The sequence below is a fragment of the Astatotilapia calliptera genome, chromosome 8, assembly GCF_900246225.1.
Source record: "Astatotilapia calliptera chromosome 8, fAstCal1.2, whole genome shotgun sequence".
NCBI lineage: Eukaryota > Metazoa > Chordata > Actinopteri > Cichliformes > Cichlidae > Astatotilapia > Astatotilapia calliptera.
The window spans coordinates 18,353,636-18,380,931 of NC_039309.1; the positions used below are offsets into that span (position 1 = coordinate 18,353,636).

The 27,296-nt window shown below is 42.6% G+C and overlaps 2 protein-coding genes across 3 annotated transcripts in view; one reads left to right on the forward strand and one right to left on the reverse strand.

Moving 5' to 3' along the window:
* uts2r (urotensin 2 receptor) overlaps positions 1-27,296 on the reverse strand; it is a 99,897-nt gene that overhangs the window by 31,659 nt on the left and 40,942 nt on the right. The window contains exon 4 of one of the 2 annotated variants that reach the window (XM_026177272.1): positions 17,772-19,110. The exons of the other annotated variant lie outside the window; for it this stretch is intronic. The gene's annotated coding sequence lies outside the window, so the exon portion shown is untranslated. Of the gene's footprint in view, positions 1-17,771; positions 19,111-27,296 lie in introns of those variants that run through there. 2 annotated transcript variants of the gene reach the window in all.
* Positions 13,747-18,225, forward strand: LOC113028407 (flocculation protein FLO11-like). The gene is made up of 3 exons (XM_026178651.1): positions 13,747-15,401; positions 15,435-15,608; positions 18,169-18,225. Exons 1-3 carry the CDS (start codon positions 13,788-13,790, stop codon positions 18,223-18,225), a joined length of 1,845 nt encoding a protein of 614 aa, XP_026034436.1. The 5' UTR covers positions 13,747-13,787.

Genomic DNA, 27,296 nt, shown 5'->3' on the forward strand with positions numbered 1-27,296 from the left:
GCCACTGCACATATACACTGGAGGCCCTTAATAAAAAGCAGCAGAATCTTGTTAAGCCCTGAAAGAGCATTTGTAAATTCCACATTAAACAGTGTTTCTGTTTCACTCTCAGCGGCAGCATACTGATGTTTTAATTTGATGGATCACTTGATCCCCTTATTTGTTCAATTAAGGTGACAAAGCAAGGGCAATGCTCAATGTGTCTCTGGGGTGCAAACTAGTCATTAATCTGGGGGATTACAGGGGAGCCAGCTATTTTGGAGCGCTGCATGATGGGATGGGTCAAAAAGAACAGTGGGTGTGGGCTAAACGATTAAAAAGGAGAAAAGAGACCAAGCAACTGGCCTTTATATTTATTCAAATATGAATGCTACACTGTAAAAATGTAGACTTTATGAAGAATTAAAAAATAAAGCAGCCCACTAAGGGGGCAGTTAGGTGATGGTCACACAGGTCCTGAGACCAGTCAGCAACCTTCAATCACCACGGGAAAAATGTGCATTCCTCATTGGTTTACAAGTGGTTGCTGGAGGCTGCTGGTTGTTGCCGGGTGAATTCAGTTGCTTAGAACAGCATTTTTGGTACTGGTGGTTTTAATTTGTTGTATTTATCTGCGACACGTTAAAGGCCTGTCTGTGAAAATATTGTCGGACATAAACCGGTCCAAAAAGGTTGGGGTCCGCTGACTTAGAGCTGTAGAGAAACTCTGTGAGAAACTGTAACGCAAACCTTCGAAGTAAAATTTGTGCTTTTAAAAAATGTTGGATTTAAATTTCCAGTTTATGTCGCACTTTTTATAGTTTCACGACCAATTCAAGCAGTTTAAATGTGTTTGCAGACAAGTCAGTGTCTTCCATGTGATGACTATGTCAACATGCTAATCACCAAGCAAATCGCAAATAAGTTTTCCGTGTTAGTACACCCGTTTGTGATCAGTTTCGCACCAGCGACTGCCAACAACCACTTGCAAACAGAATGTACATTTTTCCTTTGAAACAAGTGGTTGCCTGGTGGTCGCAAACTAGTTTCTAGAGCTGTTACTTAGGTATTTATTTTATCAAATCAGTTTAACAAGTTTGACTGATTTAAGTTGACTTTGATTTAACAAATCTGCAAACTGGCCTTTGTTAGTTCCGGCACAGCATTTACAAAGATTAAAGGACTTAAAATGTTCATTTGGAAAGCCACATCAGTGGGAGCTTGTGTTTTCATTTTATGCAGATTAAAATAGACATTTATTTAAAGACATGTAAGAAATGAACTCTTTTAAAATTAGAAATATAGGTATGTTGGTTTGGGCACTGACGAGTAGCCTTTTGTGTGTCTTGCTGATGACTGCTCTACTGTTGTACACCAACTGTGTGTTTTTAACAGCTCTTAACTTTGTTTGTGCAGTTGGTTCTTTCCTTGCCATTTTCTTACGTTTCTCTTTAATTCAGCTGTACACTGTTCCAAAAAATAGTAATGTCAAAGTATCTTACTGTATATTTTACAGTTTTGTACTGTCTTTCTAGAATATCATGAAATGTACATAAGTAGACTGTGATTTTACATGTCAAAGGTAAAATAACATAACATCACTGTACATATAGTAAAACACAATTTACTTTATTTGTACATATGCATATTTGTACAAATAAAGTATATATGCATATTTATTTGTAAAAATACATAACAGACAAATATTTGTGAAAATACAGTTATGTGAGAGAATGATCTGTTAAATTCAAATGTAATACTATGGAAAAATATATAAAATGATCGAAAATGAATGAGAATAATCAATAATTAAAGGAGTATTTGAATTATAATTGTGCTGAAAATTTCATGTCATCTAGGTCTGATTCAATAATTCAGAGGTAACAAGTGAAAATATAATTAATAGGAATAAAAACTAAAAAAACCCATATAAAACATTGCATGGCCACGCTGTGCTAATTATATATTTTAAAAAATAAATATAGAGCTGGGAATTGCAATTAATATGAATCTCAAAGTATTCACAACATTCCTGAACAGAAATAGGCCTCTGCACCTGGGTGAGGGTGTGGCCATGAAAACAATGTGACGTGCCATTGGATGTTGGGACACATAATAACATGACGCTAAGCATCGGCCAATGAATGTGAACTAACAACCACAAGGTCGCGGGTATGGCTGCACTGTAGGAAAAAATCCTAATATAAAAGTATTTTACTGTGCATTTTACAGTTTTGTCATTAAAGTTACGTAAATAGACTGTGACTTCACATTTCAAATGTAAATTAACGTTAAATCACTGTAATGTAATAAAACATAATTTTCATGATTATTAAATGTATCTGTCTGTACATATGCATATTTAGATTGTTAAAATACATTCACAAATGTATCATGATTTCAGAAACATCTGTTCGTTATTTGAAAGATTGAACTGTTGAATTCAAATGTAATGCTATGGAAAAGTATATAACATGATTCCTATAAGCTTGTGTTACATCACATAAGTATTATTATCATTGCTATTTAGGGCGATCGTGGCTCAAGAGTTGGCAGTTCGCCTTATGATCAGAAGGTTACCGGTCCGAGCCCCGGCTCGGACACTCTCGGTATTGTGTCCGTGGTCAAGACTCTTCACCTACTGGTGTTGGCCAGAAGGGCCGATGGTGCGATATGGCAGCCTCGCCTCTGTCAGTCTGTCCCAGGGCATGCAATCCATTATTATTTTAACCAACTGTTAACTGTATATTTCTGTACATTTACGCATTATGATTCATATTGCCACATTCATTGACCTTGTTTACAGGTAATTTCATTGTTTGATCACGTTAAAATGTTCCTAATTTAATGTCTAAAAGCAATTGGAAAAGGCAGAATCCCATGTAAAATTAGCGCAACAAACTCTATTTTCATTACTGAAAATAACTGTATTTTCATGAGAAAGTTATTTTCTGTTATTTTACGGTAGTTTTTTGGCGCCCCAGCTGCTGGAATATTACCGTTTTTTTAAGATTTTTTTGTAACAGTGTAGTTTATTTATATTTTGAGCTTGTGAAACGTTAAAACAGAATGCAGTTTCATTTATAACTCCAAAGCCAGATGGTATTTGCTTTTGATAATGTTTCAGTAAACTCTCAAAGCAAACTAAACTTCTGATGTGGGAATTAAAAACGAAGTGCCTTGTTGTTTACACTCTTATTTTGAACTAGTAATGACTGCTCTCACTTATTTTGTTTGCGACTGCAATTTCCATTTCAACTCCCTATCTACATTTTAAGGGTTAGAAATGTGTAGCTTGTAAACTGATAACTATTAATAACAACAGCAGCAGCAGCCAGACTGTGTCTTAGTGTCCTGAAACACAACAAACCTTTTGAAAAACATACTTTAACGGTCCTTGTCTCTTCTAACCACACTATATTTTAATTTTCATGCAAGGCTCTGCTTTTTCCCCTTTCATTTTATTTAACTGTGGTTTTAATTTCTTACCGTGTACCTCTTTTATAAGTTGATTATTTTTTTAAAGTATAGGCTTTCATTTGTACACAGTGTGACGGCCAGTGGGCTGGCCTTGTGTTTTTCTTTTTCCTTTTCCTGTTTCTTGCAGGTAGGTGGAGCTGACCCAATTATTGATGCAGCACACCTGAGAGGCCAGTCCCAGTGTATATAAAGACACCTTGACTGAACCAGGGTGGCTGGCTTTTGGCTCCCTCTGGCACGTGTTATGTTTATTTGGAAGGTTCAGTTATGGCTGTTATGTCCTTTAACTTGTGTTTAAGTTGCTTTACCTTATTTTCATTAAATGTGTCTTACAGTCTTTAAAATCCTGTGTGTGGTCTCCCATTTGTTTGTCACTTCCTATGAGCCGGGTTGTGACAAATGGGGGCTCGTTTGGGATCGTCCTGGTTTGGTAAGCTTTCTAAAATTTGATTGAGAGCTGGTCTGTTTGCAGCTGCTTGTCTTGGCTAGGTCTTGCCTTGTAGGCAATTGTTGAGTTGATTGCTGATCAGTTTGGTTATTTGTGGTGCTTTGATATTTTGGGTCTGCTGTGTATTGTGTTTGGGAGGCCATTTGGGTTAGGCAGATTGAGTGGAGGCAGTCATGTTAATACTGTTTACTGTAGACTTGAGCTAGTGTTGATGTGCTGTCTTGTGTCAACTTTGGAGCGTATGAGCTGTGTTGGTTATTGAATATGCAAAGTTAAAATCAGTGCTTTCCCTGTTAGGTTGAAGGAGTGTTTCTCCCTCGAGAAACATTCATTGAAATTTCTGTTGCGGTGAACATGGTTAGAGCAGTTGTCTCGGGAGCACGTCCCCAGGATTGAGGGGGTCGCTGTTTGTGCAGTTGCCTTTCTCTTCCTGGTGGTTTTTAGTGCATAAGTACCCACCGTAAGTAACTGCATGAAGACTAGGCTTTAGTTAAGTAGATTTTGGTTAGGCAGTTAGTGGGAGAGTGCTGTTTTAAATTGCATGTCGAGAATCAATACTTTGCTGTTATGGCTACTGTTGATGCTTTTGTTCAGTCTCCATCGGAGGAACTCTTGAATAGTTGTACTAAAGAACAACTCCTGAAACTTGCTGAACATTACGATGTCGACATTAGAGATAAACGGTTGAAAGATGAGATTAAAGGAGTGTTGAAGGCTGCATTAGTAAAGAAAGGCGTGTTGTCACATAAAATGCAGACCTTAGTGGCTGAGGTTGATCAGTCTGTGGTCTCAACTGCCGTTGCTTTGTCTTTTGAGCAGCAAAAGGAGTTGTTACTCTCACAAATGGAGAAAGACCGTGTAAGGTATTCTTTAGAAAAGGAAAAGTTGGAGTTAGAGCAGTATTGGTTAGACTTAATCAAAGCGGGCAAGTTATCAGGTGGTGTTGAGGCTAAAGAGTCTTCTCCACAAGGAGTTGAAACTTTTGATGTCGTGCGTAATTTGCGCTTGGTGCCGAAATTTGATGAAAGAGAGCCAGATGCCTTTTTCTCCCTTTTTGAACGCATTGCCGAATTGAGAGGATGGCCAGAAGCTGACTGTGTGATTATGTTACGGTCTGTGTTGACTGGAAAGGCTCAGGAAGCTTATTCAGCACTCAGTGCAGTTGATTGCCAGAGTTTTGCTACTGTTAAAGAGGCAGTTCTGAAGGCATATGAGTTGGTACCAGAAGCTTACCGTCAACGTTTCAGATCATGGAGGAAGTCTGATAAGCAGTCGCATATAGTTTGCGAGGGATTTAACTAAACACTTCAACAGATGGTGTTCGGCACTGGGAGTGACAACTTTCCAGGATTTATGTGAGTTGATGGTATTGGAGCAGTTTAAAGAGTGTGTTCCTTCTGTGGTTGCCACTTATATTGCCGAACGGGAAGTGACAACCGTTTCTGACGCTGCTAAATTGGCAGATGAATATATCTTGGCACATAAGGGGCAGGTTGGTAGAAACTGTTTTCCAGTTGGTGCTCCCGCTAGAGCTTTTTGTCAAACTAAGTTTATGGCATCGGACCCTGCGAAGGCCATTGGTGGTGTGAAGCCCAGTAAGTTTGGTCAAGCATGCAACTACTGCCATGGCGATGGACACTGGAAAGCAGAATGTCCCTTATTGAAAAGCAAGTTGGCACGTACAGGTAAACAGGTTAAGCCTGCGGCTCTTACCATTCCTGCACGGGAAATTTCAGTAGTCTCTCGGGAGATGCCAGTTTCGACTAAGTCTGACTCGGAGAGCTATTCGGGGTTTGAGGATTTTGTGTCAGATGGGTTTGTATCACTCCCGGGTGATGTTCATAAAGTTCCTGTAAAGATTTTGCGTGACACAGGAGCGAAGGATTCTTTTATCTTAGCCTCCGTGTTGCCATTTTCACAGGTTACTGATACTGGTGAGTGTGTGCTTGTTCAAGGCATGGGTTTAACCACTATCTGTGCCCCATTGCATAAAGTCAGGCTGTCATGCAGTTTTGTGGATGATGATATCTGCCTTGGTGTTCGTCCTGCTTTGCCACTTGAGGGTGTACATGTGATTTTGGGGAATGATTTGGCTGGAAATCGAGTCTGGGCTGACAATTCTTTACCTGTTAAATCTAGAGTTCTGAATGAGTCCCATGAGTGTGAACAGGGTTTTTCTGACTTTGCAGCTTGTGCTGTTACGAGGGCTGCAGCTAAAAGGGATGCAGAGCCTGTAACTCAAGCAGAAGAGTGTCAGGTTGAACCAGATTTGATTGTTCCTGAACATTTGTCAGTTTCCCAGCAAGAGTTAATTCAGGCACAGCGTGCTGATGCTTCACTGACTGAGCTGTTTCACAAAGTGCAACCTAGTGATGACGCTAGAAGTGCGGCCTCTGGTTATTTTCTGCAGAAGGAGGTACTAGTCCGTAGGTGGATTCCGCAAGGGTTGGACTGTGTTGGGAGTCCAGTTGTCCAGATTGTGGTTCCAACTAAATACCGTGACGAGGTGTTGAAGTGTTCTCATGACAAATCTGGGCATCACGCTTAAGACGTGATGTTTCAGCTTACATTAAGACCTGCCATACTTGCCAAATTGTAGGTAAGCCAAATCAGTCTATTAAACCTGTTCCACTTTGTCCCATCCCTGCTGTGAGTAACCCATTTGAACATTTGATCATTGACTGTGTGGGCCCTCTTCCTCGATCAAAATCTGGTTCGGAGTATCTGTTAACTGTAATGTGCCAAGTTACGCGTTATCCTGCTGCATATCCGTTGCGTACCATCACAGCTAAGTCTGTGGTGAAGGCTTTGACATAGTTTATTTCTGTATTTGGCATACCGAAGATTATTCAGAGTGACCAGGGATCAAACTTTTCGTCACATCTTTTTGCACAAGTTCTTAAGCTGTTGAATATTGTGCATAATAAAGCCTCTTTCGTTTCTCCTTCCACATCGAGTCCAGGGTTGTCGGCTTGTACAGTGGCGAAGTCAGTTTGTGGGGGGGAGGATGTGGCAGCACCTGATGATCCTTTATTGCTTGGCCGTCTGAAGAATTCAGAAACTCTTCAGAACTTGGATGTGCTGTTGGGCCATTTGCCTGCTGACAAATATGCAGAACTGTCTGCATTAATTACAAGGTATCCAACCTTGTTTGGAGACACACCTTCTAAAACAACTTTGATAGAGCATGATATTGATGTGGGTGATACAAAACCAATCCGGCAGAGGTTCTACAGGGTCTCTGAGGAAAAGAGGAAAATAATTGATAAGGAAGTTCATTACATGTTGGACAACAACATTGCAGTGCCGTCGTCATCAAGCTGGGCTTCCCCTTGTTTGTTGGTCATAAAAGCTTTACTGTGCTCAGAACCTGTGCTCTTAGTACCTCGTCTGGATCAGCCCTTCAAGCTGTATGTGGACGCAAGCCACATTGGTGCAGGTGCTGTTCTAGTCAAAGCTGACAAGCAAGGTACTGAACATCCAGTTAGTTTCTATTCCAAGAAGTTCAACTCCCATCAGCTGAATTATTCGGTCATTGAGAAGGAAGCTTTGGCATTAGTCTTGGCCTTGCAGCATTTTAGGGTATATTTAGATTCTGCTCGGCCAATTGAGGTATTTTCTGACCATAACCCTCTCACTTTCTTGAACACCTTGCAGAACCCAAATCAAAGGCTCATGCGGTGGGCTCTCTTTCTGCAGCCTTACAATTTGGATATCCAGCACATTAAGGGCAAAGATAATGTCTTGGCAGATGCTTTGTCCCGTGCCCCTTTGTAACCAGCAGCTTCACTCCTCATATGCTTGAAGTATGTCCTCTCCAGTATAGTTTTCCTTCCTCTTAAATTGCTCCTAGGTACCAAGGTTGCTGAGGTTGGAGTTGAGCTAAAGATGATTTTTGAGCATACAAAAGGTGTTGAAAGTGAGGGTGCATGTGTGTGTGTATGTTATGAATTTAAAAAATGTTAGTTCTTCTAGCTGCAAATTCATAATGTAAATGTGTTTGCCAATTCAGGGTGAGACCCTGTTCTTTGGGGGGGAAGTGTGACGGCCAGTGGGCTGGCCTTGTGTTTTTCTTTTTCCTTTTCCTGTTTCTTGCAGGTAGGTGGAGCTGACCCAATTATTGATGCAGCACACCTGAGAGGCCAGTCCCAGTGTATATAAAGACACCTTGACTGAACCAGGGTGGCTGGCTTTTGGCTCCCTCTGGCACGTGTTATGTTTATTTGGAAGTTTCAGTTATGGCTGTTATGTCCTTTAACTTGTGTTTAAGTTGCTTTACCTTATTTTCATTAAATGTGTCTTAAGGTCTTTAAAAGCCTGTGTGTGGTCTCCCATTTGTTTGTCACTTCCTATGAGCCGGGTTGTGACAACAGTTTTTCTATTTCTAATAACTATATTGTTTGTAGGATTGTTTGTTTTCATATACAAGCCACATTCATTCATTTATACTGTACTTTATTCTGTGCCCTTTGAGCAGCAAGATTTTCTTCTACTGAAACCGTGAGATGCTCAGTGATCAGTCAGAATAATTCTTTTGAAAACCACAGTCCAGTGTCCAAGTCCATTAGAACACGTTTGCTTTGTTGTCAACTGAATGAAAAAGAACACAGTAAAGAGAGTCGTCTACCTTTTATAAGAATAGCAGAAAGAAGACTTCCTGGCGAGACTAAACCCAAATGTAGTTTATGGAAGTTTATACAGACTCACTGTTGTTGAATGTAATCGATCACTTATAGTGATGTACTCTGCAACACTCTATGTTGAAGAGATTTGGATTCAAGCAAGGCTTGAAAGTACATCGTGCATGCCTGTAGCTTATTGTAGACTCTACCTTAGAATATAAAGCGCCTTGAGGCAACTATTGTTGTGATTTGATGCTATATAAATAAAATTGCATTGAATTAAATTACTTGAGATAAAGAAATTCTGGCTAATCTTCTCAGTGTAACTTCAGTGAATGAATAATAAACAGGTTTTAACCAAACATGCATGAGTTACAGTTTATGTCAAAGGGAGATTTCTTGTTTGTACATAAGGTTTGCTGTATTAATGTTATTCTATCTGCTGAGCCTGCTGTGCCATTTGGAGAAGTGAAGTAGCACCATATACAAATATTAGTTTAATGATTTGGAAAAGTTTTTCTTCTACTTCGATTTATTAGATCGTAATCATGTTATTTTTATATAGTAGTTTATTTTTTGCTTATCAGTCTTTAAAATACCAACATTTGCACTATATTTATGTAACATTTTTGTCTCTCTAATTATATAATTTTTAAACATTAAATCAGATGTTCTGATCAATTACGCAGTACTCAAGTACCCTTTTTTACTGAATAAGTTTTTTACTTAAGTAATTTCTGGCTACCTTTTACTTTTACTTCAGTAAAACTACGTTGAGGTAGAGCCACTACTACTTGAGTACAATCTTTTGCTACTCTACCCACCTCTGATTATAAGTGTGAAAGAGTCTGTTGTGATGAAAAGATTTCATAGAGGTTCCAGGTTTCGCACTTTTTTTGCTTAAAGCAGGCGGTTTTCTAAAAAATATCTAAATATATGAAGCCTTCTGTTGAATCCTGCATATTTTTAAAGAGTGCAAAAGTGGGAGAGATATTTGACATGTAGGCTGTTGGATGACCACATTCCCAGACATCCCATTGATTGTATCGATAGTGATTTATTGCAGCAGATTAGATCCCTCAGCAAACAGACACACGCAAACCTGTACACTGATCTTTGTTCCCATGGATACTGGTTCAGTTTTCCCTAGTAGCACTTGCTACAACCTGTCCATCAGTGGTTAATATTCTGTTTGGATGAGGAGTTAGGAGACAGGAAGCTAAAGCAAAAGAGAGATAGACTAACTAGAAACTTAACTGCGATGTACACTTCCAGTGTTCTGATATATAACTTAGTAAGACAAATATATGGCATCTAGTAGTTAATGTTGTTTTTCTATTATAACAGTGCCTTTTTTCCACTACCACAATTCACCATGTTTACCATGAAATAGGGCTCATTTGTATCTGAGGTGAGTGTGTGGGTGAGAAATCACTGTGCCGTTTCCCAGAGCTGTAACTCAAATCTCAACGCACAGACATGATAACCATAGTTTCTCATTCACTGTGACTCAAACCCCATTATTTTAAAGAAAAGCACATTTGCATTTATTTAAAACATTTACATTTGCAAATGAAAACATTTTAATGAGTGTAATCATAATTTTAATGAGACATAAATTATTTATGAATTTAAATAGGCGTAAAAAAAATCAAATTTTCTGCATACATCGCTTCTGTTCTCCAGTGGCATATGCTCTCTAATACAGGTTTATTGTATTATTTTTTTCAAATTTAAATAACAAAAGCTTTTCCAATTATGTTAGAGCCATTAAAAAACATTGTGCTGATTAAAGAAGCAATAAATTTGGTTTATAGAATGTCTGAAGCATCAGACTTTCAGGGTTCAATTATATTCTTAAAGGGCAGAAACAAAGCTTGTTTGAAGAATAAAGGGTAGTCAATATGGAAGCTTGGCAAAAACTCAATATTCCATGCAGCACTGTGTAACGTTTGCTTCACAGACTAGCTCAAAATGAGAAAAAAAGGCAAATTTATCAGTAGTTTCTCTGCTGGAAGCTTCATTGCATGGTAGAAACAAAACCCCAAACTGAATGTTACCAGTCATGAGGCAACTGGAGGATGTAAAGATTTAAACAATCTCACAGGAACAGAGACATAGATAGCTGCTAATTATTGCTAAGTGATGGACTAAAAAACAGATTTTTACTCATAAACTGAAGCCAAAACTTTTTAGATGGTCTGTATCATCCATTAAGGGATAATATTAATCAGATAACCCATTAAAAATGCCCCCAAAGGCACTAATAGCATTTCCACAGTGGAAAAAAAAGCTCCAGTGTGATGACTTGAAGGAGTGGCTGAGGCCCGGCAGATGCTGAGCGGCTTTATTGAACCCACAATCAACACAGCCACTCTCCGACTCACATGGACTTTAAAAAACAAACAAACAATGTGGCAGCATGTGAACCTGCTTTTTAATGCTGTATAGTTGCACACGTTAACATGCCTATAGTAGTCACAAGACGAACTGTAGTTTTGTCCACTTATGTACTGGCTTAATTTTTTATGCTTCAGAAGCTGCCTTTGGAACTTAACACAGGTGATATGTGAAAAAGTAGGAAGCAGACTAAATTCAATAAACACACTTAATTTAGAATTATGTTGTTTTTGCATGACAAAGGTTCTTCAATTATCTCTAAAACGTGTGGACAGACAGAAAAATGTGTTTCAAATCAAATCACTTTTATTGTCACATCACATGTGCAGGTACACTGGTACAGTACATGTGAGTGAAATTCTTGTGTGCGAGCTTCACAAGTAACAGAGTTGTGCAAAATACAATAACGTAAAACAAGCAAAATATAAGAATGGCTACATCTGAAACTAATAAATATATGTACAATATATATATATGCATACAGTATTTGCATTTCTGGATGTGTATACTAAATATGTTTTTCTGCGTGTGTGTGTGTGTGTGTGTGTGTGTATACATATTTTACAAATTAAATAGAGTAAACAATAAAATAAAATATATAAAATTATACAGAGTTGAGACATGTGCAAAACAGTGGCATTACTGTACAGTATGGAGTGCATAATGTTGAAGTTCCAGTAGTGAAGCTGAGGTGTCTATGAAGTGTTCAGCAGTCTGATGGCCTGGTGGAAGAAGCTGTCTCTCAGTCTGCTGGTTCAGGACCGGATGCTGCAGAACCTCCTTCCTGAGGGAAGTAGTCTGAACAGTTTATGGCTGGGATGACTGGAGTCCTTGATGATCCTCCCCGCTTTCCTCAGGCACCGCTTCCTGTAGATGTCCTGGAGGGAGGGAAGCTCACCTCCAATTATCCGTTCAGAGCACCGCACTACTCTCTGGAGAGCTTTGCGATTGTAAGCGGTGCTGTTGCCGTACCAGGTGGTGATGCATCCAGTGAGGATGCTCTCAATGGCACAGCGATAGAAGGTCCTGAGGATGCGGGGGCTCATGCCGAATCTTTTCAGTCTCCTGAGAAAGAAGAGGCGCTGCTGCGCCTTCTTCACTGTTTTGTTTGTGTGTACTGACCACGTAAGATCCTCAGCCAGATGTACCCCAAGGAAGCGGAAGCTGCTCACTCTCTCCACAGCAGCGCCGTTGATGGTGATGGGGGTGTGTACTTCTCTGCACCTCCGGAAGTCCACTATCAACTCCTTTGTCTTTGCGACGTTGAGGGTGAGATGGTTGTCTTGACACCAGTGGGTCAGGGCGCTGACCTCCTCCCTGTAAGCCGTCTCATCACCATTGGTGATAAGACCCACCACTGTAGTGTCGTCCGCAAACTTCACAATGATGTTGGAGTTGTTAGTGGCTGTGCAGTCGTAGGTGTAGAGTGTTTCTAACAGTGTGTTTCTAACAGTGTGTTTTTCTACCTGTGCACTTGTGCTATTCAATTCAATTCAGCTGAATCAGTTTTATTTATATAGTGCCAAATCACAACAGTTGCCTCAAGGCACTTATTGGTGCTACAATCAACTGATTTCGCTTCAGTGTTTTCCAGAAAAAGTCAAGAGTGCAGTGATAAAGTACAAACTTCATCAACGACAAAAGCAACACAGAACAGTGACTCTTTGCATTTATCTGCACAAACAGCATATTAACCCACTGCTAGATCCCAGAGTGATGTTAAAGTTGAATATAAGCCAACCAAAGCCTGATACTCCACAGGTAACAGAAGCAGTGATGACCAGTCAAACCTGCATGTTTTAGCCTCCATTTATACTGGTATATGTTTTTATAGCATCGCTTTGAAGTCTCTTTAGACTGGTTTTCAATTTGGCAGTGCAAGGACAAACACTGATCCTGGCCTATGCAACTATTAGCCAGAAATCAAATGATTCCCAAAATGTTAATCTGTCTAGTTAACTGTTAAGCTCTTTAATCCCAGTTGTTCCGTGTGGATATAGCGTGTGAATGTAAAGTGGACACCGCAATCCTGATGGTGGTTCTGGAGTAATAGTGAATATCACTGCACATCTGGAAAGCATTCACAGCAGTTCAGTTGTTCCACACCTTGTCATGTTACTGTCATGGTCCTGGGCCATGTTGGCCCAGTGTTCTTAGTTTTCTTGTATGTTTGTATTTTGTTCCTTGCTTAGGCCATGTTTTCTGAGTTGCCCTGTTGTGTTGTTCCCTAAGTGTTTTCCCTTCATGGCTTTTACCCCCTGTGTGCCCCTCTGTGTATCTGTGAGCCCTCGTCTCTCCTTATGTTTTATTCCATGTTTCCCCTGCCCATTATGTCTAAGTTCTCCCCGTGCTCTCTCTTCCCCCTGTGTGCCCTCTATGTATTTATGAGCCCTCGTCTCCCTTTGTGGTTGGTTCATGTTTTCCCAGCCCGTTATGTCTGTGTTTTCCCCGTGCTCTCTCTCTCCTCCTGTCTGAACCTCTGTGCACTTCCTGTTTACTTTGTGACTCTCACGCCCGTACATGTCATGTTCAGTTCACCCCGCCCTGTCTCGTTATGATTATCAGTGTCACCTGTGTTCCCCGTGTGTTCCCACTTTCCTCGTTAACCCTCTGTGTATTTCTGTCTGCGTCCCCCTCTGTTCAGCGTGACGTCGTCCCTCATGCTGCGTGGATTTCCCTGTGTCGCTCTCTCCGAGTGTTAGTTTACTTTTCCCAGTTTAGTTTTGTATTTCCTATGTTCTGCCTCTTCGGCAATAAAGCTGCCTTTTGAGTTCATCCCCGTTTGTGTGAGTTTTGCATTTTGGGTCCTCCTCCTGCCTGCCACACAGCCGAGCCTTGACAGAACGACGTCACCAGTAATGGACCCAGCAACTCACAACCCCTCCGCTGAGCTCCGGGAGGATTTGATCTATACGGTGGAGTACCATTGTCGGGAGTGGGAGGCGCTGCCAGGAGACGAACACCGGGAGGTCGTAGCCGCCCGTCTACAGCGGATGGTGTCCGGACTCCCGTGGCTGTTCGGCGCGCTGCACCCCCACATCCGGGACTTCCTTGTTTCCGCCGTAGGCGTCCGCCCGGAGCTGCCTCTCCAGTGTGAGGGGTCGGAGGACGTTCAGCCCGGTCCGCTGGAGGATTCGCGGCCCGGCTCATCTCCTCCCCCCTCTCGGCGAAAACGGCGCTCACGCCGCCGCCGCCGCCCTAAAGTTTCTGAGCAAACTCCGGTGGTGAGTGACACTAACTGTTTCTTCCATGCCACTTCCAAGTCGGACCAACTCGGACAATATTCTGCTCCTGAGTCCGCTATTTTTCGGGTCCGTAACACATCAGAAATGAATAGTGAGTTTGAATATGACTGTGTTTCCAGGGCTCATAATGTTTCTAAGTTCACCTCCGCACCTTTTAAGCACGAGACTGAGTTCATTACCCCCCCAGAGACTGCTGTTCATGCTGAATTAAAGAATCCTGGCACTGTAAGCTCCATGCGCGTCATCCCAGAGGCCATTAACTCCGTGTCTGGTAATTCTGGGTCGGTTAATCCTGAACCTGCATTGCCTACCCTCACGCCCATGTTTCAGTGTGACTATTTTTCCTGTGCTCCTCCCAGGTCAGCAGCAGTTAACACACAGACTGATAATCTCACCTTAGAGAAGCAAAAGACTATTGTTGAGCTGCATACTCATGAACAACACCGTGAAGTTAACAGTTCTGAGGTCCCTGTACCTGCTGAGTATAAGACTGTGAATGGTGTTTCTTCACTCCTGGACTATGCTGCTCTCCAACCTATATATTTAGAAACCGTTTGTGTGAATGCTCCTGTGTCCGCAACGGATCCCTTTGTGCTCGGTATTACTGACTTTGCTAAACCTGGATCTTCCTGTGCTGTGACTGTTTTAGAGACTGCTACTCCTAACATGGACAGCTTAAGGCCTACAGAGTTGCCAGGAGTGACTCGCCATGAATCTCTGTTAGCCGCCCGGCCCGAAGCTCAGTTGCCACCTCCACCACATTCAGCCTCGCTTCCCATAGCACAGTCACATCCACAGCCTGACTTACTACAAACCTTATTTCAATCCTTAGCCCAGTCAATAGCTCAGTTGGTAGAGGAATCATCGGCCTTATCGTCAGCTCGGTTTCCAACTTCACAACCATCACTGCAGTCTCTAGCGCAGTCTCCCGCAGCTCTGCCTTCCCCAGTGCAGTCTCCAGTGTCCCCAGTGCAGTCTCCAGTGTCCCCAGTGCAGTCTCCAGTGTCCCCAGTGCAGCCTCCTTTAGCACAGTCACCCACTCAACCACCAGCACCACAACCGTCACTACCTCTAGTTCGTTCCCCTGTGAAGTCATCAACTCCCCTGCCTACTCCGCTCTCACCACCTCCGTTACAACAGACATCAGTTCAGTCCCCTGTGCCAGTGCAGACGCCCTCAGTTCAGTCTCCCGTGCAGTTATCTACTTCACCACCATCAGTAGCTCAGTTCCCACTCTCACCCGTGTCGCCAGTAGCTCAGCTCCCACTCTCATCCGCATCTCCAGTAGCTCAGCTCGCACCTGAACCATTGGCCCAGTCCCCGATAGCAATACGGTCTTCTGTTCGGCTTAACATTCAGCCAGGGGTCCCAAACCTCTCTGGCTCTACATCAGCTCCTGCTGGAAGCTCGGATGAGCTCATCCAGGACTCCGTGGCTCCCACGCCGCCATCTACCTCGTCCGCTGGGGGTTCCAGTGAGCCCGGCCAGCACCTCCTCGTCTCCGCTGGAGGGTCCGAGGGGCCCGTTCAGCCTCCTGTCTCCGCTGGAGGGTCCGAGGGGCCCGTTCAGCCTCCTGTCTCCGCTGGAGGGTCCGAGGGGCCCGTTCAGCCTCCTGTCTCCGCTGGAGGGCCCGAGGGGCCCGTTCAGCCTCACGCCGCATCAGCTGGAGGGCCCGAGGGGCCCGTTCAGCCTCACGCCGCATCAGCTGGAGGGCCCGAGGAGCCTGTCCAGCCTCACGCCGCATCAGCTGGAGGGCCCGAGGAGCCTGTCCAGCCGCCATCTGCGACCGCTTCGTCATCGCCTGGGCCAGCCTCCGAGTCTTCGTCCTCGTCTGGCCCGGCCTCCTCAGTCTTCGTCCTCGTCTGGCCCGGCCTCCTCAGTCTTCGTCCTCGTCTGGCCCGGCCTCCTCAGTCTTCGTCCTCGTCTGGCCCGGCCTCCTCAGTCTTCGTCCTCGTCTGGCCCGGCCTCCTCAGTCTTCGTCCTCGTCTGGCCCGGCCTCCTCAGTCTTCGTCTGCTGCAGCCTCCTCAGTGCCTTCGTCTGCTGCAGCCTCCTCAGAGCCTTCGTCTGCTGCAGCCTCAGCCTGTGCTTCGCCTGGTCCCGCCTTGACTGGTCCCGTCTCGACTGGTCCTGTGCCCACCGGGCCTCGGCCAGTACGCCTGACACTGGAGAGCCGCCGCCGCTGCCTTCCGCGCGGCCGGCCCCCTGAACTGCACCGTCATCGCCTGAGTGGCCGCCGTCGCCTTCCGCACGGCCGGCCCCCGGACCGCCTTCGCCTGGGTGGCCGCCGTCGCCTTCCGCACGGCCGGCCCCCGGACCCTCTTCTCCTGGGTGGCCGCCGTCGCCTTCCGCACGGTCGGCCCCCGGACCAGCGCTGTCATCGTCGCCGCCGCCTCCCGCGCGGTCGGCCTCCTGAACTGCTCCGTCGTCTCCTTCGCTGCCGCCGCTGCCTTCCGCGTGGTCGGCCTCCTGAACTGCTCCGTCTCCTTCGCCGCCGCCGCTGCCTTCCGCGCAGTCGGCCTCCTGAACTGCTCCGTCTCCTTCGCCGCCGCCGCTGCCTTCCGCACGGCCGGCCTCCTGAACTGTTTCCGCATCGCCGCCGTTGCCTTCCGCACGGTCGGCCCCCTGAACTGGTTCCACGTCTCCGCCGTTGCCTTCCGCATGGTCGGCCCCCTGAACTGCTCTGTGTTTGGGTTGTTTTCTTGGGCTCCGGTGTTTGCTGTGCTCTTTTGTTTTCTGTTCCGTGCCCTCCGTCCTGGGCCCCTGCCGCCCGCCCTGGGTTGTTTTCTGTTTGGTTTTGTTTTTCTGTGTTTGGGCTGTCTGGAGCCAGCCCTTGAGGGGGGGGTACTGTCATGGTCCTGGGCCATGTTGGCCCAGTGTTCTTAGTTTTCTTGTATGTTTGTATTTTGTTCCTTGCTTAGGCCATGTTTTCTGAGTTGCCCTGTTGTGTTGTTCCCTAAGTGTTTTCCCTTCATGGCTTTTACCCCCTGTGCCCCTCTGTGTATCTGTGAGCCCTAGTCTCTCCTTATGTTTTATTCCATGTTTCCCCTGCCCATTATGTTTAAGTTCTCCCCGTGCTCTCTCTTCCCCCTGTGTGCCCTCTATGTATTTATGAGCCCTCGTCTCCCTTTGTGGTTGGTTCATGTTTTCCCAGCCCGTTATGTCTGTGTTTTCCCCGTGCTCTCTCTCTCCTCCTGTCTGAACCTCTGTGCACTTCCTGTTTACTTTGTGACTCTCACGCCCGTACATGTCATGTTCAGTTCACCCCGCCCTGTCTCGTTATGATTATCAGTGTCACCTGTGTTCCCCGTGTGTTCCCACTTTCCTCGTTAACCCTCTGTGTATTTCTGTCTGCGTCTCCCTCTGTTCAGCGTGACATCGTCCCTCATGCTGCGTGGATTTCCCTGTGTCTCTCTCTCCGAGTGTTAGTTTACTTTTCCCAGTTTAGTTTTGTATTTCCTATGTTCTGCCTCTTCGGCAATAAAGCTGCCTTTTGAGTTCATCCCCGTTTGTGTGAGTTTTGCATTTTGGGTCCTCCTCCTGCCTGCCACACAGCCGAGCCTTGACAGTTACAACCTTATGCCAAAACACATTCAGTTCATTGTCACTACAAAATTCTACACAAAATAACCCGTAATGATAAAGTCAGAAAAGTTTGCTCAAATTTCTTGCAAATTTAATAAAACAAAAAAACAACAACAAAAACATGTACATAAGTATTCACCGCTGTTATTCAGTCCTTTGTTGAACCACCTTTGGCTGCAGTTGCAGCCTTAAATGTTTTTGAGTATGACTCTACAAGCTCGGTACATCTATTTTTAGGCAGTCTTTCACACTCTTTTTTGCAAAACCTCTCAAGCTCCAGCATGTTATAGTTGGAATAGTTAGTACACAGCTATTTTCAGACCTCTCCAGAGATGTTTGGTCAGGTAATAGACATTCACAGAGTGGTCCACTCTGTGGCCAATCCTTTATTAACTTGGCTGTGTGCTTAAGGTCATTGTCCTGGTGGAAGATGAGCCTTTGCCCAGTCCGAGGTCCAGAGTGCTCTGAGCATTGCTGTACATTGCTTTATTCACCCAAAAACCATCCCCACAGTATGATGCTGCCACCAGACTGGTTCACTGCAGGGAATGTACTGGTCAGGTGATGACCGGTGCCTGGTTCCCTTCAACCATGACCCTCTGCATCCAGGCCAAAGAGTTTAATATTAGCTTCATCAGACCAGAGAATTTTATTTCTTATGATCTGAGATTCCTTCAGATGCCTTTTGGCAAACTCCAGGGGGGCTGTCATGTGCATTTTACTGAGTGGCTTCTGCCTGGCCCCTCTACCGTACAGGCCATATAGATGGGGTGCTGCAGAAGTGGTTGTCATTGGAGCTCTTCCAGAGTGGCCATCGGGTTCTTGGTCACCTGACTGACTAAGGGCCTTCTAACTCGACTGCTCAAATTGATAAGTTGCGAATACTTATGTACATGTTATTTTTTTTGTTTTGTTTTTTTATTTCTAATAAATTTGGAATTTGAAAGACTTTCAATAAACTATCTATTTTGTAATAATGCTGTAACATGACAAAATGTGGAACAAGTTAAGCGCTGTGTATATTCCCTGGACACACTGTAAAGTTTCTGTTTGGTCACTGAGTTGAATGCCAGAATGCTATGAATATCTACTGCCTGGGGACACGACTTCTATGCAATCAATCAATTTCAGCACCTTTAAAAATACTATTGCTCATTTTTCAAGGTCAGCATCCATCCAATGATGTCAGCCTGAACACAAAAACTGATGTCTCTGCAGGTCCATTTACTACTACTATGAGATGCAGTAATACTTCATACTGACTGACGCCAATGTGGAGAGAATCTTCATGGCTCAGCAACTTCCACTGAACTGTATCACACAGTTCTTCTCACACGCTTCCCTATAGAGGAGCTAGGGGATGCAAACGGAAACAGAAGGAGTTGAATAGGGAAACAAAAGCTAGCTGCAGTATTTGGAGGTGTTCAGTACATTAGACGTGGATTCACAGAAACTAGAGCAGGGCTTATTTTTAATGCCTTGTTGTTGAATGTGAAATTTATTGGCCACTGCTCGAGGATGCCAAATTGTGTGCAGATGCCAGACACTTTTGTCCAGGGTCAGAGGATAAGTATTTACAAGCACGTGTGCAGCCTGTGGACTATAAACACATACAGCTGTCCTGGGTCAGTCACACACTTTTTACACAACCCCAAATCCATAGCCTCTTCATCTTCCTAACCCAAATGTCATCACACTCCTGATAATGTACAGAACATCACCAAATTCCCTAGGCTAGATTACCACAAAGACAAAGTAATCAAAACTGTATATTGGTTATGTAATTCATATAAATGCAAATTCATTGGATTTGGGCAAAGAGAAAAGTACAATAACAGCTATCACAGTTCTCATTAATTCTTAATGTGAGCTGTTTTGATGTGAGTTTTTTACTTTGTTTATTCTTTGACTCTTAAATAATTTTCTATTAAAAAGATACTTGACACCTTCATGGTGAACACGCCTCTGGCAAAACTGTGTTTAATAGAGAAAGCAATGCAAGTCTCCTAACTTTTACAAATAAACCTTTAATTAAGGAGCCCAATCAACATGAAGCGGAGCGAGAAAAAAAAGGCTGAGGCAGAAGGAAGAGCCTGTCTCTGTGGCTCATCCAACATTCAGGCAGATGAGTTGCTCTCAGCAGTAACCCCAACACGATCACTGGCACATTGTTTGAGCTGGTTTAGCCTGTCCACGATAGCTATGCGTTGCAACTTCCTCCTTAGCTCCACCTTTTATGCTGTTCATGATGTAATCAGTGTCCGCAATGCCAAAAAAAATTACTGCAGTTAGAAAATGTCTTTTGACTAAAGTAGTCCCGATTTGTTCAGGTTTTTAAAGGTTTCCAGAAAATTAATATTACTGACTTCAGCAACACCTGCTTCCCCTGATTTTTTATTGTTCTAGTACCTCTAATATTGATGACATTACCAGCAGCCTGACCTTGCATTGCCACTATGAATATGAGAACATGTTCCTCCTTGATAGTGGACTTCATGAAGACCAGGAAACACTTGACCCCTGTTTCAATCCAGGGGGTCAGTGTTGACATTGTGGAGGACTATAAATACCTTGGAGTTCACATTGACAATACACTGGACTGGGCTAAAAACACCACAGCACTTTACAGAAAGGGCCAGAGTCGTCTCTATTTTTTGAGGCGACTGAGGTCCTTCAACATCTGCCAGAAAATGCTGAGGATTTTCTATGAGTCTGTTGTGGCCAGTGCGATCCTCTATGCTGTTGCATGCTGGGGGAGCAGGCTGAGGGTCGCAGATGCCAACAGACTCGATAAACTGATCCCTAAGGCCAGTAATGTTGTGGGGATGGAGCTGGACTCCCTTAAGGTGGTGTCGGAGAGGTGGATATTGTCCCACCCACTCCATGACATGCTGGTCAGTCACAGGAGCACGTTCAGTGAAAGACTGAGATTACCGGAAGCACCACTGAACGACACAGGAAATCATTCCTGCCTGTGGCCATCTCTCTGTACAACGCATCCACTTAACACACTGTTTACTGCTAGAGCTACACATGTTTCTTTTTCAGCTATTTATTAATAAGTGACTTTTATATATATATATATATATAAGTCACTTATTAATATATATATATATATATATATATATATATATATATATATATATATATATATATTGTACTATTCTTAGTTAGTGTATTGTCTGTCTTGTTAATGTTTGTTTATAATGGAGCACTGTAACAAAAAATAATTTCCCCCAGGGATCAATAAAGTATTCTGATTCTGATGTTGATGTTACGATTTAGATCCAAGAACCATGGTGCAACTTTAGCCTTACCTAGATACTAAAGCATTACAGCTGACATCTTGATTTTTTTTCTTTTAACAGTTCAGTAGATACTCAGCCACGGCTGATTTTCCTATTTGTCCATTGAAGACAAAACACTTGAGTCTTAATGAACATCGCACTGGACCAACAAGAACTTTCGTTCCAATCAGTCTACATATGTTTTATGTCCATAAAATGTCCATATGGTCCATAATTTTGGGCCATTAAGTCCCTGTACAACCATAGTTGAGGCTCAGTTATTATTGCACCTCTGCTTTTTGCAAATAATGTGGATTTTGCCATTGTATTGGACTTCCAGGTCACAAGTGGGGGCAGCTTGCAGCCAAAGAGTCTCCTGGCTGTAGCTCAGGAGGTAGAGCAGGTCATCTACTGATCAGAAGGTTGGTGGGTTAATCCCTGGCTATTCTGCAAATACCCTTGGGCAAGATATAAACCTTAAGTTGCTCTCTAATGCATCTATTGGAGAAAGAATGGTGGTGAATGTTAGTTAGTAAGCACTTAAAAGCATAGAAGAAAGTTCATGTTGCATGAAGTGCTTTGAGTGCTCCAGGAGAGTAGAAAAGCGGTGTATAAGAATCAATCAATTTACCAAATGAGTTAACTTATATGAAATATATCAAAGCTTCAGCTGAACAGTATAAGATTTCCCACAGATTTCTGCATTTAAATACCAAAGGCAGCAAACAGTGTTTCCAACAAACTGCTGGTTACTAAAAGAAAAAAGAAAAGGAAAAAAAGAAAACAACAGGCCACCAACCATAAATGGAGAATGAGCACAGACTTTATTGTCAACAAAATTCATTTTTTTGAGTATGTCAAAGGTTGATTTGGTTAAATTAAATTGATTACATTTTGTCCACAAAAACTTCAAACTCTCCCACAGAGAACCTTCCTTTTGCTTTCTCTTCTTGGTCAGTACTGCCATGCAGTTTCCTGAGAGACACTCACAAACATCGTAAAACCTATATTATGTTTCACACATTGCAAGTAACAAGCTGTAACTGTGTCATTTGTAGATTACTCATACGTCAGCTCATTTACAACCCTAATTAGGTCTATGATGGTCATTTTGAAAAGGAAATGACTACAGCTCTCTGTTCGTGAATTTAGAGAGAATCATCATCGCAGGACCTTTTACTCACAGCTATGGCTTTTCTGACTGAAGCCTTAAAAAAACACCCTGCTCAGTAAATCTGGCCATAAATCTTGTAATTGTCTTATTATCAATGTTGCAAGAAATAAAAATTTCCATCACTGTAAATAATCAAGTTTGAGGCCTAATAAACAGGTTCTCTCTTCTTTTTTTTTTACTGTGCCCATTTAGACTAACTCCTTTTGCAGGATCTGAAATGGGCTGAAATGTTTTCATTGGAAACTGAATGTGTAAAAATCACACATATACTGAGTAAACCATATGAGAAGACAACCCTCAGCAAAACTGCTAAGTCTCTTATCAATTCCTGTGCACTTACTTTGCTAAACTCGTGTAATTCCCAGTCCATTCAAAGTGTCTGACTGGAATCTGGGACAGAAAAAATAAATATAACATGAGCTCTTTAGGTGCTGAAAATTCTGTGAGTGTGACCCGAATCATCTGTGGAGCCAATGTTTCATCAGCTTATGACCTTTCTAAAAGAGCGCTGGACCATTAACATGAACCCTGGTAAGATAAGGGAGGCACTCAATCAATCCACGTCTCTATACTGTATAATCTTGTTGAACAACAGAAGCGGGAGAGTCAGGGTGCTTATTGATCACACCAGAGACTTTCTTTGACAACACAGTCTTTAGCTATTACACTCAAAGTTTCCTATCACCTGCGACCAGAGAATAGCAATTCCCATTTCCAATTCCCAGGTTGAGCCAAGTCAATGTAATCAGCTTTCAGATAAATGACTGGGCGATCAATAAACCTTTTAGTGTCATGAAAGGAAGGAAGAGAATTAGCATCTGCATTTCTGGAGTGACCTCTGCTTGATTCAACCAAGCCATGACCAAGTCCAAATGCATTTTCATTTGGCAGCTGAAATTAAAGCGTTATGGGAAAGGGGCTATAAGATGATAACCGAGTTAATGAGTGGCCTATCAATAACTCTATAACATTGTCTGCTGCAGCCTGTGAGAGATGGGGATATCTTTTAAGTGGTGTTGATGTGCCCGGCTTTGGACATGGGATTAAAGTAATTATAATTAAAGTTGGAACATGTCTGGTCTGACAGGGAATGATTATGCAGCGCTCTAGCAGTCAAGGATCCTCCTGTTTGATCTTCCAGTTCATCTGGAAAAAATGTGTGCATGGCTGTATAGGCTATAGAGGCTGTGAACATGTAAGACCTACTAGACATATTTTATAGCTTTGATCATTTATTGAAATAACAAGCATAGCAACCAAACATATATGCATAAACAACTTTGAAACTGGTCATACAAGTTGGACTTTGGCCCTTACAAAGCTGTGGTAATCATATGGTTAGCAAAGATACATGAGAAAGAAAGTCTTCTGTTTAGATTCATAACTCAGGTATCATGTGTATCACTAAAATGAGAAAATAGCAGCTCTTTCCAAAATAATGTTCACCATATTTTTAGTTTAGTTTAGTTTGTTAGCATTAAACCAAATAACCAGTACTCTAGTTTATAAGCCAGAGAACGTGTCAGTTTAAAGATGTCTACCGTATTTCCCGGACTACAAAGCGCACCTGAATATTAGCCGCACAAGCTAAAATCAGGGGAAAATCCTGTTTTGTACATACATTAGCCGCACCTGACTAAAAGCCGCAGGTGTTTCAATGTTGACTTATCATATGTAAGAGAATATGCACAAAGGGAATTGTCAGGAAAGAGATGGCTGTTTGGAGACACATCTCTTTTATTAATATTTTGAAAAACAAGTTATGGGTACATATTTGCACATGTAGTACATAACAGTAACCTATAGCACACCAGAAAAATAGATTCGGACTACCTTTTAGGCTCAGGTGCAGTGACACAGCTTTAACAAGAAGAAAAGTCAGTCATTCACCACCATCTTTCTCTTCTTCCTGCGCACTAAAACCACCAAAGTCCTCTCCTCCAGTGTCGGATACGAACAGGCTCAGGATGGCTTCGTTATCCACTCTCCGCTTCTCTCCTTCGTTGTCACTTTCAAAACCAAAGAAATCCTCGTTGTCAGTGTCAGAGTTGAACACCCTCAGAAGGGCCGTGGCGGTGTCCTCCTCTCCATCATGCAGCAGTCCAGCCCTTCAAAATCCGTTGGTGATCGTGGATGTTTTCGCACTTTTCCACGCTGTCAGAATCCACCAGTGGAGTTGGGCATAACTTGCTTTTCGCAAGTTTATCGCCGCTCATCATCCACGCCTCCAGCTGAACGCGTAGTGCTACTTTGAAGTTTGTTTTTCGCGCTACTTCGTACGGCACTACGTTGCCTGGCGGACGGACATGTGACTAACATACCACTCTTGAACCCCGATCCTTCCGCCAGGCAACGTAGTGCCGTACAACAGCGGAACAAACAAAACAAATCGTCTTACGATATGACAAAAATCATGGACAATCCATAGAAAAGCCGCACCTGACTAAAAGCCGCAGGGTTCAAAGCTTGTGCAAAAAGTAGCGGCTTATAGCCCGACAATTACGGTAAATAGTTCTAATGCCCATATGAAAAAAGTTGCATCAAGTACAATGGAATCAGAATGTTCACTCATTAAGCATCACTGAGGTTGAAGACATGTTTCTAAATGAATTCCAACTTAGAACAAAACTAGCTTTCAGGATTTGTTTAGCCGACTCCTCGTGCCTGCTTCCGTCCTTAGACAGCATCAAAGATGGACGTGACTATCGCGACGTCATTGGTGGTTTGTGTAGTTCTTCATGTCTCTAGCGTTTTCGCTGCTATTTTGGTTTACAAAACAAATGGATGCAGAGAAGGCGAGTCTGACAATAACACCAACTAGCAATGCCAGTGACTTGTCTGTCACAAGTCATTAGCCACAATTTCTTATTCAGCATGACCTGAAATGAGGAACTGATCCTGTAATAGTAAAATATTTACATAGATCAAAGCAGAAAGGTTTTTTTCGTAGACTTCTAATGACTTGACGCCTCCTGAGTGAGGTGTTCTTGGATTGTCCTACCGAGATGAGGCACCTGGGCAGACCCAGGACATGCTAGAAAGATTATATCTCTCGGCTGGCCTGGGACAAGCTGGAGGAGGTGGCTGGGGAGAGGGAGGTGTGGGCTTCTCTGCTTGGGACTGCTGCCCCCGTGACCCGGCTCCGGACAAGCGGAAGAAAAATGGATGGATGGACTTCTAATGACCAGAAGTGTTTTTGCAACCACAGCTATTGCCAGCTCGAGATGTTGAGGTAGAACTCAGGTTTAAGGCACTTCCCAGAAGCTACTACAAGTTTGTTTTAGGCATGTAGCTTAAAGCTACGTTAGCTACGACTAACATGACACAGTTGAATAAGAAAGAACATCTGGTGTTCTACACTGATTTTTAATTTGTGAATGAGTGAAATTGACAGTTCTGACTATGGCAAATATAAGAGAAAACGCTAAATCGTACTTTTTCAATAAGTGCGCACGTTAAAGTAAATTGGACTCTGACGTTAAGAAGAGTTCTCAAAAATGATTATTTTATTGTAATGTGCAAAAGTTGCACATAAACTAATGGTAGTTAAATAGTTTGGTGCACAATATTTAAAGCTGAAAGTGCCTGAAACCACAGGGCAAAAACTTTGGGAGAATAAAATATGTATTAGCTGTGTTGTTCTGAGACTCAACATTTTGTGCAAAGACAGATATTTGAATAATTAACTACAGAATCTGATCTGAGCTTACTTACAATATAATATGATTCGCCATTGTCAGTGAACTATTAAAGCTTCACAATAATCCAGCAAAAATGTGTTGAGATATATTAAATGACGTCTCTAAGTGAAGATAATTGCCACAGAAAGCATAAAAGCATACTCATGAAACTTTATTACATAATGATGCAATGTTTCAGATGAGATCAAAGTGGCAGGCTCTCACGCAGACCTGAATTTCCATTTACAGAGTGGTAGGAGCCCTGAATGAGATTTTATCAACAATTGCAACTTTAATCCAAGAGTCTCTCTTTTCCCTTTGCTTTATTTGTTTTCCTTTGCCTTATTTTTTCCCCCTAAATAACTCACAGGCATCAGAAGACTTTTCCTGGGACCAAAATGAACATATAAAATCACTGAAAGACAGTGCTTTAAAAGTAATGAATAATTTATTGGAGGCAATTGTCTGTTTTTGTGTATGAATTATTCACTTTTTATGTTCAAGCACCGACAATCATTACTGCAAAATCATTCATGCATATTCCCACATCCCTTGCTGACTAATTTCCTCTGCTTATCTGGAAGGAAAAGGGCAAGCATTTAGACCTGCCACTGCAATAATGACATTTTACTGTATTTTTAGAGCATGCTACACAAAGCTGCTGTTCAAAATCATATGATGTACACACAAAATATGTGAATGTATAATGTTGTTGTATATATGTATATAAAAAAGAAGAGACTACCGTTTCTTTTTCTTTATAGCCATTCATCTTTTACAGTACAAATATAGAAGAATTCAGTTTGTCAAGGACGAGGTTCCATATGGTCATGCACTGACTGTTAAACCATTGCCCTGTTTAACAACAAAACCCTACGGGATACATTTTCCACACTAAGTGCATAAAAATCCCAGTTTCCACCTATTTCTGGCCTAAGCTGCAATAAACATGCTTCTACGAGGACGCATTAGGAGTTAGAGCACTTTGACACAGCCTGCCAGGCAGCTGTCACCATGTACAACCTTTAATGGAGGGAAAAAATTATCCATTACCTTCACATTTAGTACAAAAACGTCAGGTAGCACTTGCGCAATGTCAAGGGGCCATTTTACAAAAAGTTGCTTTGGCCAACCAAAGACGTATGTGGACACTAATAAAAAGTAAAGTTACAAGTTTTTAAAAAAAATTAACAGACGCAATGAGCTCATTTGTTACAAATTTGTCTCTCAGAAGGTGTTTAAGTCTCACTGGGCCAGCCTTCAGCTGGAAACATGCAGCACTTTTCATTAGTCAGGAGTGTGAAGCAGCCTTTGGGTGTAGGGAGGGGAAGATGCCACTATGCAATAGTTGAATGATTGAGATAAATTAAATATTTTTTTCTTTGACAGCTACGTATC